The sequence below is a fragment of the Strigops habroptila genome, chromosome 1 (genome assembly GCF_004027225.2).
Source record: "Strigops habroptila isolate Jane chromosome 1, bStrHab1.2.pri, whole genome shotgun sequence".
NCBI lineage: Eukaryota > Metazoa > Chordata > Aves > Psittaciformes > Psittacidae > Strigops > Strigops habroptila.
This window is the reverse complement of record NC_044277.2, coordinates 119630200-119645060: the sequence shown is the minus strand read 5'-3', so window position 1 is coordinate 119645060 and position 14861 is coordinate 119630200. Positions and strand designations below refer to the sequence as shown.

The following is a 14861-nucleotide window of genomic DNA, read 5'->3' as shown; positions in this document are numbered from 1 at the left end:
ATTATGCTTCCACAAGGCTCATATTCCTCACTCTTTCCATATGTCATCAAAAACCAGATTCTAGTAAGACATGGCTTTTGCTACTTTTGCTAACTTTATTGCAAAGTGCCGTTTTTTACAATGCACTCACTTAAGCGGTATTTGGAAAGTACATATGCAGGGGTTGGGTTTTCTTTTTCCCCTTAAGAATAGAAAAGCAAAGAAAACAAGACCTGCAAAACCACAATTAGTTTAAGCAGATACATAATTCCACGTTGCTGGGGGGGAGGGGGGGGGGTATGATGACACAACACGGAATAATCTAGATTCTGTTCTCAACTGAAGTCCATCTCCAACCCAAAGTCTTATAGTATAGTTCCACACAGATAAGCCAGTCAACATTTCTAAGAGACTGTCTGAACTGACAAGAAAAAAAACCTCTAATATATAACAAGCAAAGAATGGCTACAGTTTCTCAGCCATTCGAACCACAATACTATGAATTATATGGGGCACAATAAAAATGCTTCTGTAGCACTATGTTCCTATTTTGCCCAGAAAATTTCTAGGCTCTTAAATGCGCCACTGACAAAAACTTAAATGTCTCCAGAAGAATGTATAAATATGCTTATATTAGAAATCAGAGAACAAAGGAAGAACAAGCACACTTGTACAACTAAGCTCTCATACTGGTAGTATGTACCACTGAGGCTTATGGGAGACAAACACAATCAATTGATGCTTATTTACAGGAGGATTTACACACTGCAAACTTACTCTTGCTGTGCTGCTTATTTCTGTATAGCTATAGCTCTTCCAAGTATAGTACTAATAGAGAAGCAGTTTAATTTCACATAGTGTAAAGCTTAAACTAATAAAAAATCTGGTAAGATTTGAATCTGCTGTACACAAGGCTAACTCTCTTATCATCCAGCAACACCTTTCTGTTCCCTCAGAACATAGTTGATGTTATTAAGCCAATCTAGTGACTAAATGCTGGCAAAAGAAGCTATCCTATGTTTTCAACCTCTCCCTCCACATTTTTTCTTTTCCCTTTTTTTTTTTTTTAGATTAAATCCCAACTAGACATTCCCTTTCCACTCCTTACAGTGGTATTGGCACTTATCTGACTCCATGATGAGCTAGTTCAGCCATCATGACCTGAATTCCTAGGAGTTTTTGTCCCCCTTTAGCACCCAGTTGCAGTTTCACAGGCAGCTGAACTAAATGCTCAGTGCCACTGGAAAGGTAAGACACTACTCAATCCCTTTTATTCCTTTTCTTCTCTAATCACTACGATCATATCATCTCTGCCACTTACAGGATGCTTCCATGAACCAAACTAGCTAACAGCAAAAGAACTATCCTGTCTTCTTACTATGTTTTTTTTTTTTTTTCACTTTTTAACAAGTTAAATTGACTCACAGAAGGGTCCAACGATCCTCAAAACGTACATAAACAAGAGTAAATCTCCAAAGGCCTTTTGGCAACACTCAGTGCATCCAGTGAGACTGTGCTGTTTTCTGCCAGTTTATCTCCTAAACTGGTTTGTGACAAGCATTAATGCTGCTGCAGTGTAAATTTTAACAGCATATTGTCAGGAGACTGGAGAAAAGCATTATCATTCTCCTTTTTCCCATGCTGTATTACAAAACCCTTCCCCAGTGACTTTGTATGAGGCTAACTCGACCCAACCAGGCATATTAACAGGGCCTTGCACCATCTTTTCATAGGCACTGGAGACTTTATCCCTTGCTGATGTTTTTGATATATATATTATATATGTGTGTGTATATATATACATACACCCCCCCCAAAATGTTTTTTTTATATTATCTAGGGTGTGTTTGTACCTTCATTACCCCAAAACACAGAATTAATTGTATAACAAAGCACAGAAAAGTCTAGCTAAAGATTGTATAGGTAAATTCATGTAATCTTACAATATTTTGCAGTTAATTATAACACATTTTAGTATTAAATGGTCATTTGTAGGTAAAGCTTTTAAAATGTAGAAGTGCTAAAGTTAAGATACCTATACCTTCTACATACGCAGTTACAAGTTGTCATAGAGTACCAGGGCATAACTGTGTACTTAATCCTTTAAAAGATTCATTTGTCTGTAAACTTAATAGGTTTGATGTATCTTCTGCAGTTATACTTCCGATTGCTTTTAGAATTTTGATATCTGGAAGACTACGCCATCATGCAGCTATATAAACTATGGTATAGTTTTATTCTTATCTAGAAGAGCCATTCAAGATTCTTTTCTCTATCCCTCCCTCTCCTTCCCCCACCTAAGTTTTGCCCCTCAAACTATCAAGGAAATCTATCAATGTTTTCCATAATGCATCCATTTTCTTTTGAAAAAGAAAAAGTACTTTCCCTCAGCATTATGTTAGGAAGCATGCAAATATAATACCTAAAATCAATTGCATTGAGTCCCAACAGCATACCAGCAAGCATATTTGCTTCTTCACCAAGAACAATTGCTCCATCCTCGTAAAATCTCCTTCAATAAAAAAGAAATTAGTTCAGTTAATACCATTTTCTCTCAAATAATAATGTTTTTCATAGTTAACAGAAAAATGAAGAAATCCAGTTTAAATAAAAAAACCTCATGTGAACCCCGGGGGGATTGATATTTCATTTCAAATAAAAGAAACCAATAGACTACACAGCACAAAACACCACAATCTTAGAGCACATAAAAATTTAGACAAAAGCAAAATGAATTTACAGTATTAGCTCTAAGAAATGGACAAAATGCAAAGAAAGTGATGAAGACATACTTTATTGCTGAAAGGAAGAACTTATGTCATAGAAAGGAAGAATTTCTGTCATATATATACAAAAAAAAAATCCATCCTATATGAAAAAAAAAGTTTCTCACAATTGTACTTGCAGGCTCTTTAAATGTTCAAAAATCACTCTTCATACTCAGAAAATATTTTCACAAATCAGCTATTTTCCAGGTAGCATACTTGTTCTACTGCATGCTTGGGTGATTCGTGCTGCATCCAGTTATTCTGAGGTTTAAAATTTTAATTATTTGAAGGCGGAGTGTTTCTTAGCACCATTTTTTATTGCAAAACACCTACTGGCCAAAGTTTTAAAACTCCATGCCTTGATCTCAAAATACATTTCACATACCCTGGTACATGCAGACTTGTGAAGGCTCCTTGAGAACAGTGACCAACAAAGAAACCATTTTTAAATCTGTATTCCCTCTCTACCTCTTCATTCTCCGCCATTTATTTTCATTTTCTCCTCCTAGCTACCACAGAAGCTACTTCCAGACAGAACTGTTCCCTGCACAGGACACATGTGAATAGGACACACTATTGCCATGCATGGACTTGTAAAAAGGCATTTGGTCTGTTTAACAAAGTAGCACACAACTAATTTCTGTGTTAAAGGAATCTTGGCAGCAGCAGAGGCAGAAAGGCCACTACAATTCACCTGAGCGTCACATGTGGAAAGAGGGAAACGAAGAGCTGTTCAGTATGAACTGCAAGGTTGAAAGGTCACTTACCAGAAACCAAGATGCACAGACCACCTCTACATTCTAGCCATGTATAATTGCAAGAAGGTGCCAGATTACTGAAGGCAATCCATCTTTCAAATACCAGCAACAATGCCCTACCAAAAGCTCCATCTGTTTTAAGAACTGCATGTAAGCATTGGGATGGCTCAGTAAGAGCTTGAGTTGGCTGCATGGCAAACATCCAGAAAAGACACATTTTGGGGCACAGCTCCAAAGACTGATCTGTGCACACCATCAGAAGTCCCACTTTTGCAGTTTCATAACAGACATCCATTTGCTGTAAGGAAGTGAGCGGTCTTAGACCTTGGATGTTCTCAACAGAAGCAAGAAACCTGGATGACTTCCTCTGGGAAGACCGAGATTACAGTCCTGACGTAGAGACTATGATGTACAGGCTCAACTCTCTACTCTCCAAGTTCAGGAAGGGGACCAGGAGGTTAAACTGGCTGAGACAGAATACTGAGCTAGATGGACTTTACAATCTGATTCAGTATAGTTACTCTTACTTGTGAACTAAGAGCAATGCTCCCAGTACAAGCTGATTGCAAACTATTTCACTGGCATTTGTCAAATTACTGCTAGGTACCAATCTGTACGGTGTTCAGTTTATCTTGTAAAATGGTGCTGAGGAAGTAATCACGCAAAAAAGACAGGGCATTATTTGTAACAGCGAGACGCAGATGTGTTAGCTGACAATGGTAATATTCCTTAAACAAGCTTGAGTAACCCAGCCAAAACAACAGTCCCCTTGGAAAACTCACAAATTTTCTTTCAGGGCTATGCAGTTGACACCTCACAGCAATCTACTTTAAGTTAAGAGCCTGTGCTGAGCAATTTTTTAGAAAAATAACTGTGTGCCCATGCTTAATCCAACTCCCTTCCCAGTGTAATATGCAGATGCAGCACTAATAATGTGCTGCTTCATTAAAGGACTAGCCATAAGATCAGGCACCTAAACACAACAGTGAGGTTAAAGAAGAGCTAGCTACTGATAGATCAATCTCATAGTCTACATACACACGTGTAACATGATATTTGTAGTTTATATAAATAATTATTAAACATACATATAGCAAAATACATAATTTAAAATGCTAAATAAATGGTGCAAAGCATCAAAAGAATCCAGCCACTTATTAGGCATCCAAAATCCCACACAAGAAAAGACAGTGTGTTCATTATTGCTAGTGGATTTGAAATCCACCATACCAAGATCTGAAGCTGTAACTTCTATTTCCATTAGATGTATTTAAAATATTACTTCAAAACAAACTTTGCACTTACTATGTTTGCAATGCAAGAGGGGTTGTTTCCAAAAACTATACCACTGAAAGAACATTCAAATATATTAAACATCAACATGTTCAAATAAATGAGCTTGAAACTGCTAATAAAATAATACCACTGTTATCCACTAGCAAACAAACCACACTACCAAACAGGGACAAAGAATGTACTACTTAACTACACAAGTTTGTGACCCTCCTCTTCCTCCTCATCTCCCCCTCAAAAACCCAAGTGACTTCTCAGTTTGAGGCAACATGAGTAAATCTTTTCCAGAAATCTTTGTTTTATGAGCTTCTTGTCTACTGTAAATGCAAACAAATCTGGGTAAAATAAAGATTATAGGTCTGGAAACTTCAATAAAATGTGATGTTTACCTAGTTGTGCTTCAAAGTCACCTTAATATTGGCAACATATATGGAGATCTGTGGACAAATAGTATTAGAAACAGAAATAATATTCTAAATGAACAGAAGTCCTTACAGAGAAAACTCTTACTGTTCAAAAAGCCCATTCCGTATGTCAAACTTTTAGAGGTCAACATGAGGTACCATAACATGTTACGGACTCACTCATATTTAGATGACTTCATCATAAATCTACAAGACACACTTGTTGCAGGATAAAGCATCCTATAATAATCGCATTATTTAAAACCAGTTCAAAACTGGCAGACTATTTTCTATCACAATGCATATTCTTGTACATAACAGCTTTTACCATTAGAAGGTAAAAATAAATAAATGTGTTACAGATTTTTCATATTACAGTAAGTATCCCTATGCTATGCCTGATCACTAATTCTGTTCTATGTCTCTCAACAGGTTCATGGAATTATTTTCCTTTCTTCAAGAAATGTTCCTATAAAAATTATTTTTTATTGAGTCTCTAGGGCTTTCTGTCAAACATACCTGATTTTGAAAGGAACATTACATTTTCTTATCTTTATCACACTACAATTTCAGAATTAGTTTCTTCTTTAAACAAGTTCTCTTCTCTTTTGGCCTTTCAAGAATTCCAGACTTATTTCCACATTTTTAAAATCACAAAGAGATTTTTAATTTTGCAGTTTTACCCATGCTAAAATCCAGTCAGTTGACATCAACTCTAGATATCTTTTACAATGTTACAGCTCTTCTACTAGTGACATCCTTTCCTATACAAATCAAGTGGAACATTCACTTCCAAACCCAAGTCCCCCACTTACGCAACATTTGCTAAAATACTTCAAAAATAGAAGTCTTAGAGACCTGGTTGTTTTGAAGTCTCTCAGAGCTGTGGAAATGTATTCAGACAAATGCTTTTCCATAAGTGCTACTCTGATCCAGGCTCGACCCTGCAAGAAGAAACAGATATCAAATATCTAAGTATTATAGAATGAAACAATTTTCTATCTGAAAATGAATACAGTTGATTTATCTGGGTGAAATGAACTTGTTAACAAAATCACCACTAAGCAGCAATAGTTGCTAAGATCTACTTCCTTACAGTTATAATGAAAAGAGAAAATGCACTCTTACAAATAAACTTTACTACAAAATAAAGTTATCAACAATTTAAAGGTGGGGGAAGGATATTGCTTTAGTTATATACTCCAGCCTTTTTAAAGTCTCATGTGCATAAGCGGTAGGAAAGGTAACACATCACGGCAAAAAGCTTTCCATTTTAAAGACAATGCTATTGAAAGCATCCAATTGATTCTAATGTAAAGCATCAGTAAGTTACCCCCAAGGCGTTTTAAGAAAAAAATAATTCTCTGTGTTCATTCAACTATTTGTGGGATCAATAAAAAAAGAAATTACTTTTCTTCCCCTCAGTAAGGGCATCATTATAGAAGCTGCACATGATATATAGGAATTAAATCTAATCTAAGAGGCCAAAAACTTGCAGTCCAAAAGCAAAACTTCCTTCAAACAGTTCTATGAACAACTGCAATAGCTTCAAAGATAACCTTTAGGAATGTGTGTTGCACTACATTTACAGGTCTAGTGCACAGGATTGTAGTTTACAGGAAAGAGACATTTCAAATGGCTGCCAAAATTATGATTGTCAGTTTAAGAACACCGGGAACATTTGTTGTAACCTGCATAAACTTAAAAATAGTTATATAAGTAATAAGATGTCTTGGTGCTTAATATATTTGGCCCTTACTGACATCTATCTGAATATCACTACAGACATTGTACCAAAACCATCCGTAGGTTATAATCCCACATTAAATTTATATAGACTTAGATCAAACTAAACTTATTATAAGATAGACAAATGCTAAGTAACAGAAAAAAATCACTTCCATAAATACCAACAACACAGCAAAAACTTTAACAGAGTACACTAAAATTAAAAGGATGTTTATCTGGACAGCTGCCCTTACATTGCAGTTATTTAGAACATACAATCATAGAATTATTTGGGCTGTAAGGGACCTCAAAGACCATCTAGTTCCACCCCACCCCAGCCCCTGCTATGGGCAGGGACACCTTCCACTAGACCAGGTTGCTCAAAGAACCATCCAGCCTGGCCTTGAACACTGCCAGGGATGGGGCAGCCACGGCTTCTCTGAGCAACCTGTGCCAGTGCCTCACCACCCTCACAGTAAAGGATTTCTTTCTTAGATCTCATCTAAATCTCTCCTCTTTCAGTTTAAAGCCATTCCCCTTGTCCTGTTACTACATGCCCTTGTAAAAAGTCCGTCTCCAGATTTCCTGTAGGCCCCTTTAGGTAGTGGGTCTCCCCTGAGCCTTCTCTTCTCCAAGTTGGACCACCCCAACTCTCTCAAGCCACAGAATTTCAAGTGTTTGAAAGCATTTATGCAGATTACATGGACGTTTACTGTATCAAATTTAAAACTGAGTCTATGCAAAAGAAGAAAGCAGCAATAGCAGACATAGAAAACAGGCTGTTCTGCAATACTATGGATCATTAGAACAGCTGTTCAAAGATCTACTAGATTCATGGTGCTGCTTGATTTAAGCATCATCTTTTATTGAAGTGTGGTTGCATAAATACCTGTAACTTAAATTGTACTAAACACAGTCATGCCCCTGAAAAAAAAAACAAAAAACTACAAGGTTTTTATTTATGACAAGTTAAATATTTCCACCTCACCAATGACACCAACTGTGAATAGTCCAGAGTATAATAAATCGGGACGATTTTTAAAAGAGCCATGGAACACAGTTTGCATACTTCTTCAAACAACTGATTCCAGTTCATTTAGGAATAACACGAATTAAGAACATTAATTTATGCATCCTTTTATATTACTTTGCTTTCAAGTCAGAAGGTTCTAAGTTATCAGTCAAGGCTTCTTTACACAGAAATACAAGCTACTGAAAAGTATTCTAATCTAGTAAGAACTTGTAATCTCTGTTCAATAGCACTTCTTTTTTTTTAGATGTTTGTGTATGCTGTCTTACACCATTAAGATGTATTGCTAGGTCAGTTTAAAGCCCATTCCTATTCAGTTCGTATGCACATAAATACATTAAATTGTTACTTCCTTAACATTTCCATCATACTGACAATCAGAAATTACGATGTCATTTCTATATACATCTTTTTAAATGATGGGTCTTTATTAGCAAATAAATCTGAGAGGTTTCCTGCACAATCACGCCAACAAACTCAAGAGTTGATAACACCTTTTTTATTAGCACATAAATTATATACAAAATAAAATGACGCTTAGTTTGGGGGGGAAATCACATTTCTACAATTTTAAAATAGTATTTGTAAGGCATTCTCACATGTACATAATTTCCCTCAACATTCTGCATTTTTAAAAAATTATGTAAGTTCAAAAATGTGAGGGCAACAATTTTATAACACAACATGGTCGTTAAATAGAGAATTTGAAATTTATTCTACTGAATAACCAATTTAGAAGGAACACATTCAGATTGAAAAGTGTTTTTTTTTAAAAGTATTTACTAGGTACATATAAAAAGTAATTATTTCAAACAATGAAAAATTTTGTGAGGCAAGCTTAGTAATATGTTTTTCTTCTGGGTACAGAAATGTCAGCTATACTTTACACAGAACAATGTAATAAAAAAGTCAATTTGACCTTTCTCTTCCCTACCTTAGCTCTAGAAGAACCGACGTTCTCCATGTTCTCAATACTGCAGATGCAATTGTGAGAGACTTTTCGGCAAGCTACTCGAATGTAGTCCCAGAAACTACGAGGACTTTCATAGCCGAACCAGGTGATCTGACCTTAAATCAAAATACAAGACATGTAAAGATTTATGAACCTCCCTCTCTGCTTACTGGAGATAAAAATCATTCAAATACTTCCCTGTAGGTTGCCTGCACTGACAGGATTTTATGCTACCAAGTCCATAAATTCCTACTGAAAATTGGCTTGCAGGTCTACAAAAACCTTGCATTATGCAGTTCATCCTGGTTTCAGACCAATGCAGAGAGAGATGTTTGGGGGTTTTGTGTACATATGTGTATTTTGTTGGGTTTTTCCTTGTTCGTATGCTATAACAATACTCAAGAGTCCTCCACGGACTCTTAACTCACAAGAGAGTACACTGTCTTGTGACTTAAAAATATGATACAAGAAGTATTTCTGTTATTTGTTTTAGGTAGAAGCATGTGTTTCATTCATATGATCAAGTAAAGAGAGTTTTGTTCTTTAAAAAAATAAATTATATATATACACGCCACTGTTTACGGTGATAGTGTTATCTTTCTTTAGGAGGGGATTGGAATTTTTCAAAATGTGCTTTCCATTGAAAGGGAAATTGATGTGTGACCAAAAATGTTTTACAGTTACAATTTATTTGGAGTACACACAGAACATTCCTTGGGAAACTGACCAAAATAAATTGAGCAAATCAACATATCTTCTGGAGCTTTAACCAAAATCCTTCTATTTTTCTTCCAGCTTGCAATGTATTGCAGCTAGGAAATGAAAGGCAAAATTACACACTACTTGCAACCTCCACACACGAAATGAATTTAATCACAGACCCAATACTTCAGCCTCATTTTTCAGACTGAACAGCTTATAACTTTGAACAGGTATGTAAAAATTAAGATGAACATTGCCATTATTATGTATGTGCAAACCCTTTTCTCCATATAAAATGAAATTTAATTTTTAAGCTTATTTTATTTTATTTCAATTCTTGAGTTGTACTTTCAAGCTTTACTAATTTATCAGAAAGACTTTAATTCCTTTGCTGTTAGAAAGCTCAGATTTCAAGAAAGACTATGTTAGACTCATACTGCAAATTATACATACTGAAAATAAAATGCCAAAACATGATGACAAGAATATTTTTAGCTAGCATGACTTATCTTTGTTTCAAACGTAGCCAGAGTAGTGTCAAAGATCTGTCCCATATGACCTTAAGAAATTCAAGTGGTGGGGTTTTTTTCCCCTAGAGGGTGCAAGTAACTTGACTTTGTGCTCCATCTGCTAACTTTGTCACATGGATTTGTTCGTTAAATTCAAAGTTCGATAAAAGACTTACAAAAAATATCAGGAAGAATTAATATATACTACTCAATACACCAAATGAAAAAAACCAAAATCCCAGCGTGCTTCAATTACACGTAGATTCAGATCTTCTCAATTCTAAGGACTAAAATGAAAGAATTTCTGCAAGGTAAGCAGTCTAACAAACATACTACTTTTGTTGCAATGCCAAGCATAGCAGACCACAACAAAAATTCAATGGCATTTTAACAACACTAAAAGCTACAGATATTTTTCAAATTTTTTATCATATTAGAAACATTTCTGCCCTGGGGATTATACCTGCAAAATTAAATGCAACTTAAGTGTGAAGATGACTTGGTGTCACCAATTCCAGTGCAAGCATATAAAGGCAAATAAAGGCAAGCACACCATACAATAACTTCTGTGGCTTTTTCAAACTATTTTAAGGACAGAGTATGTGCAAAAAACAGACAGTTTCACTCCATAGTTTTCTGAAGTCACTAGTTCAAAGCAATTCCTTTTACAAATAAACACCTGAAAACCACATCATTTATAAACAAAAATACCTTTAAAACAGAAATACATACCAGCACACAGGATTTATTCGGCTTACACTGATCAAAGTAGAAAGGTGGCCATAATTGCAACATACTGACATAACAGCTCTGTGAGAGGATATGATGGGTTTCAGACTTCAGTAGGAATTGTCTTCACTTGAAACTCACAGCCAGCTCAGGACCTTTTGTGAACCAAGAACTTCTATATCTCACTATTTTCTCCCTGCAACTTTAAACCTTGCCCACGCTCTAGAAATTAATGCCATCTGAAGAAAACCTTCCTTAATCATTCCATACACAGAAAAATGTTGGAGAAGACTGTTTGAGAATAGTGAGAATGTATTTTAAGAACTACTAAGACAGACAGCTTATATTATATACAAGGTATATATAATTATATACCTTATATATTATATAAGGTATTATATTACAATAGGTATATGATATATTATAATAGGTATATTCCCTACAATTTTAAAAGCTTTCAGCATATGAAATTCTATTTGGCTCTCAACGCAGATAGCCATGAGAACTCTCAAGAATGAGGAATGAAATAGCTCCCACTACTCAGCATTTGTCAGGCTGCACCTGGAGTACTGGGTCCAGTTCTGGTCCCCACAATTCAAGGACATGGACATATTAGAGAGGTTCCAAAGGAGGGGCACGAAGATGTTCAAAGGGCTGGAGAACCCGTCCCAAGAGGAAAGACTGAAGGCGTTAGGTCTTTTCTCCCTAGGGAATAGAAGGCTCAGAGGGGAACTCATCACAGTATTCCAGTACTTGAAGGAATATATCCTGCTACAAAGAGGATGAAGGCTCTCTCTTTACAAGGAGCCACATGCAGAAGACAAAGGGCAATGGGTAGCAGTTGCACTGGGAGAGGTTTCATCTCAACATAAGAAATTTTTTACAGTAAGAACAATGTTTCCCTGGAACAACCTGCCCAGGAATGTGGTGGAGTTGCCATCGCTGGAGGTTTTCAAGATGCCATTGGACAGGGTGCTAGATAATCTCATCTAGGCTCCTTTCCCCACAAATAGTTAGACGAGATGATGTCCTGAAGTGACTTCCAACCTGGGCTGTTATGTGATTCCAAAATCATATATAAATTTTAAAGGTCCTAATAAACTTGAAATCTGATTTTAGTCTACAACTTAGAATTCTGTCAAAGTACTTCTTAAGGAAAGAATAAGTTTTCTAGGAGGTCCAAAGAACAGAGTATGTGGTCTTTGCCATGAAGTTTATATGTCATCAAAAGACACAAAAGCTGACAGCTATTCTAACAGTAATGATGTTACTGTTTTTGTCAGCCAAACAAAATTGCCAGGTAAGCATGGAAGCTGCATGTCTAATATTAAACATTCTTCCAATTAATTCAATTCTTGTTTACAGAACTGCAAAGCAAATAGAAACAATATTGTGAAAATTCTTTATTTCACCACATTTTTGAATACTGCTACGTACCTATTTGTATCAACCCATTTCTGCTCCAGTCTGACTACCACGTACAAACATCCACAATGCTAGCTGTTGCAGAGCTTTTCTCACACCCAAGAAACTCTTCACATATAAGACATTAAACAGTTTGATTCCTACTCAGTCACAGTCCAGTTGCACATCTACAAAGTTCCACAGTTGCAACTAGTAATGAGTAGGATGCTTTAAGGTAGATGCAGGTTTTCTCCAGGCTTCCCTGTATTATTTAGTTCACAGCAAATTCTTCTATTCCACCAAAAAAATCTGTTTTAATACAACTTGTTCAGTAATAAACTGGCCTGCTAGTCCTTTGAGGAATTTCTGTGATATCTATTCTTTTATTTTACAGAGTGGGTCATTAAAAATCAAAAATTTACACTAGTTCATAAACCCAGTCCTCCAAGACAATTAAAAATTCATTTAAGATTTTTCTCCATACAGGAGAAACGAGAATGAGCTAAACCACAAATTACACAAGAGCACTACTATTTCTTTTTAGCCAAAATGAATAATATGTGTGTATATAAATACTAAATCTAGTAACAAAAGCTATTCTACTGATAGCACCAAATAAAGAGCCACCACAGCTATATGCTTAGACTTTGACCTTTTTATGATCGTAGTGCCTTCAGCTCTTTACACCCTTAACCTTAACCTTTTCTACCTCCATTATACCACCATTACCTTAACTACTTTATCCAACAGACTTGTTTCTCTCAGATGAGCAGCATTACAAGCTGCATCTTACTCAAAGAACCTTGTTTCCTCAGCTGTGACCTAGACCTACAAGCAGACATAATTCATACCCCTTCCCTTTGTAACCACTGTTTATGTCTGAATTATTAGAATTGCTTAAAGAGACTCCATAAATAGCAGGCAGTAGTAATTACTTTTTTTTTCCTCCTAAAAGTAAATAAGTAAGTTAAAAACCATATGGGAAGGGATAAATTGTGCACTGCATATACAAGAAAAAGTGTTTCATTGCTTCAGAAATTATTTAATAATTTAGCTTACTATGAAGAAGTGCAAAAACTAGACATTCACAAGTGACATCACTAATACAGCCATTTACTGTTACTACCACCAGACTCGGGATGATGCATGAAACCAGAACATTGTATAGAATGAAGGAAGGACAATAATTTATCTGTCTATTTGAGCATCACTATCACCCTAGAAACTTACTACTTGTAGTAAGTTTTCTAAAAGAAAAAAGAAAACCAAGCAAACAAACTCCACATTCACTAAAAATTAAGAATAACATAGATCAGATAGAGACAAGCAGCTTCTATGAGCAATCCTAGCAGAAGCTTTTGAGGTGTTTATAATACCTCTTAAATGTATGTTCAGGAAAAAAGGCACACAGATTTATGAGAGTGTCAAAATATACAGCACAGCATACTGGTTTGTGTCATTATGGTGGTAAATGCAAATAAATCTACAGTTGACAAGTACATTCAAGGAAACCATAACATGCAAAAATTACAGAAGTCACAAGCAAGATGAACTATATACATTGTCAGTGGCAGAATTTAATTTATGCACCAAAACTATTTCTAAGCATGCATACTGGCTAGGAGTTTGGATATAAACACATTTTGTTGTAAAGGATATTACAATGAAAACATAGTAAATCAGCAAACACATGACAACAGTTTTCAGAAATATGTTTGAGGTGATGGCCATAAAAATCTACAATAGTTAATGTTCTTCAATATTAACTTAGTTACAATTAATTTAAGTGATAGGAAAAGGCTGAAAACCATACAACATTGTGATACAGTAAAGACGATATATACATCACTTTGAAATGACTTCAGGTTTATATCAGCTAGGATATATATACTTGTGATCAAATTCCAAGTACCGTTGCTGAGTGCCCCTACTGACGTCCCTACCATTTCTGCACTAACCAAAATTACTTAGGTGATCTGACAAAAAGGACACTTACAGGAAAATTACCTGAAAAATCTGTGGCCAGCAGTGGAAACAAAAGAACACGAAGACAACTACAAGATACAGCTTCATCTCCAAGTACAGAACAGTTAAGAAAGGAACAAATTCCAAACAGCTATCCGGGGAAAAACACGGCTCCTGAAATCACCCAGCTTGCTTTAGAGATTACCAAACTCACATATATTTGTATACAAATTTGTAAAATCCCTTTCAGGATTATAGGTCTTATTTGGTCCAGAGAACTTCAAATACATTGTCTCTGTATTCAGTCAGCATATCACTTACTCTCTGCTGCACTATAAACCCATGCATATTCTTATTCCTGAGAAGGAATAAAAGAGTCACTCATCTTTTTTCTGTTACTCCTTCTCTCCTATACTTTCAAGATCTTTGATCGTCCTGTCCACTAGTATCATGTCTTGCCAGCAGGCATGCCACACAGCTTATTTTAACGACAGGAAGAACATATACTTTCTATCCTCCTCATTATGATATTTGGTCTACTCTGCATCCACAATAAATCCAGCACCTCTGGGAAGTACCAGGTATACTACACATACAATATTATACGGTATGGGGATAAATATCTCTGCTTTCTAGAGCA

General features: G+C 35.8%; 1 protein-coding gene across 1 annotated transcript in view; it reads right to left on the bottom strand.

Annotated features, from left to right (window-relative positions):
* The window catches only part of RUNDC3B (RUN domain containing 3B), a 50654-nt gene that overhangs the window by 25448 nt on the left and 10345 nt on the right, over positions 1–14861 (bottom strand). The window contains exons 3-5 of the mRNA XM_030497124.1: positions 8895–9028; positions 6061–6146; positions 2402–2491 (exon numbers count right to left, since the gene is read on the bottom strand). Coding sequence (XP_030352984.1) covers positions 2402–2491; positions 6061–6146; positions 8895–9028 — 310 coding nt within the window. The remainder of the gene's footprint in view (positions 1–2401; positions 2492–6060; positions 6147–8894; positions 9029–14861) is intronic.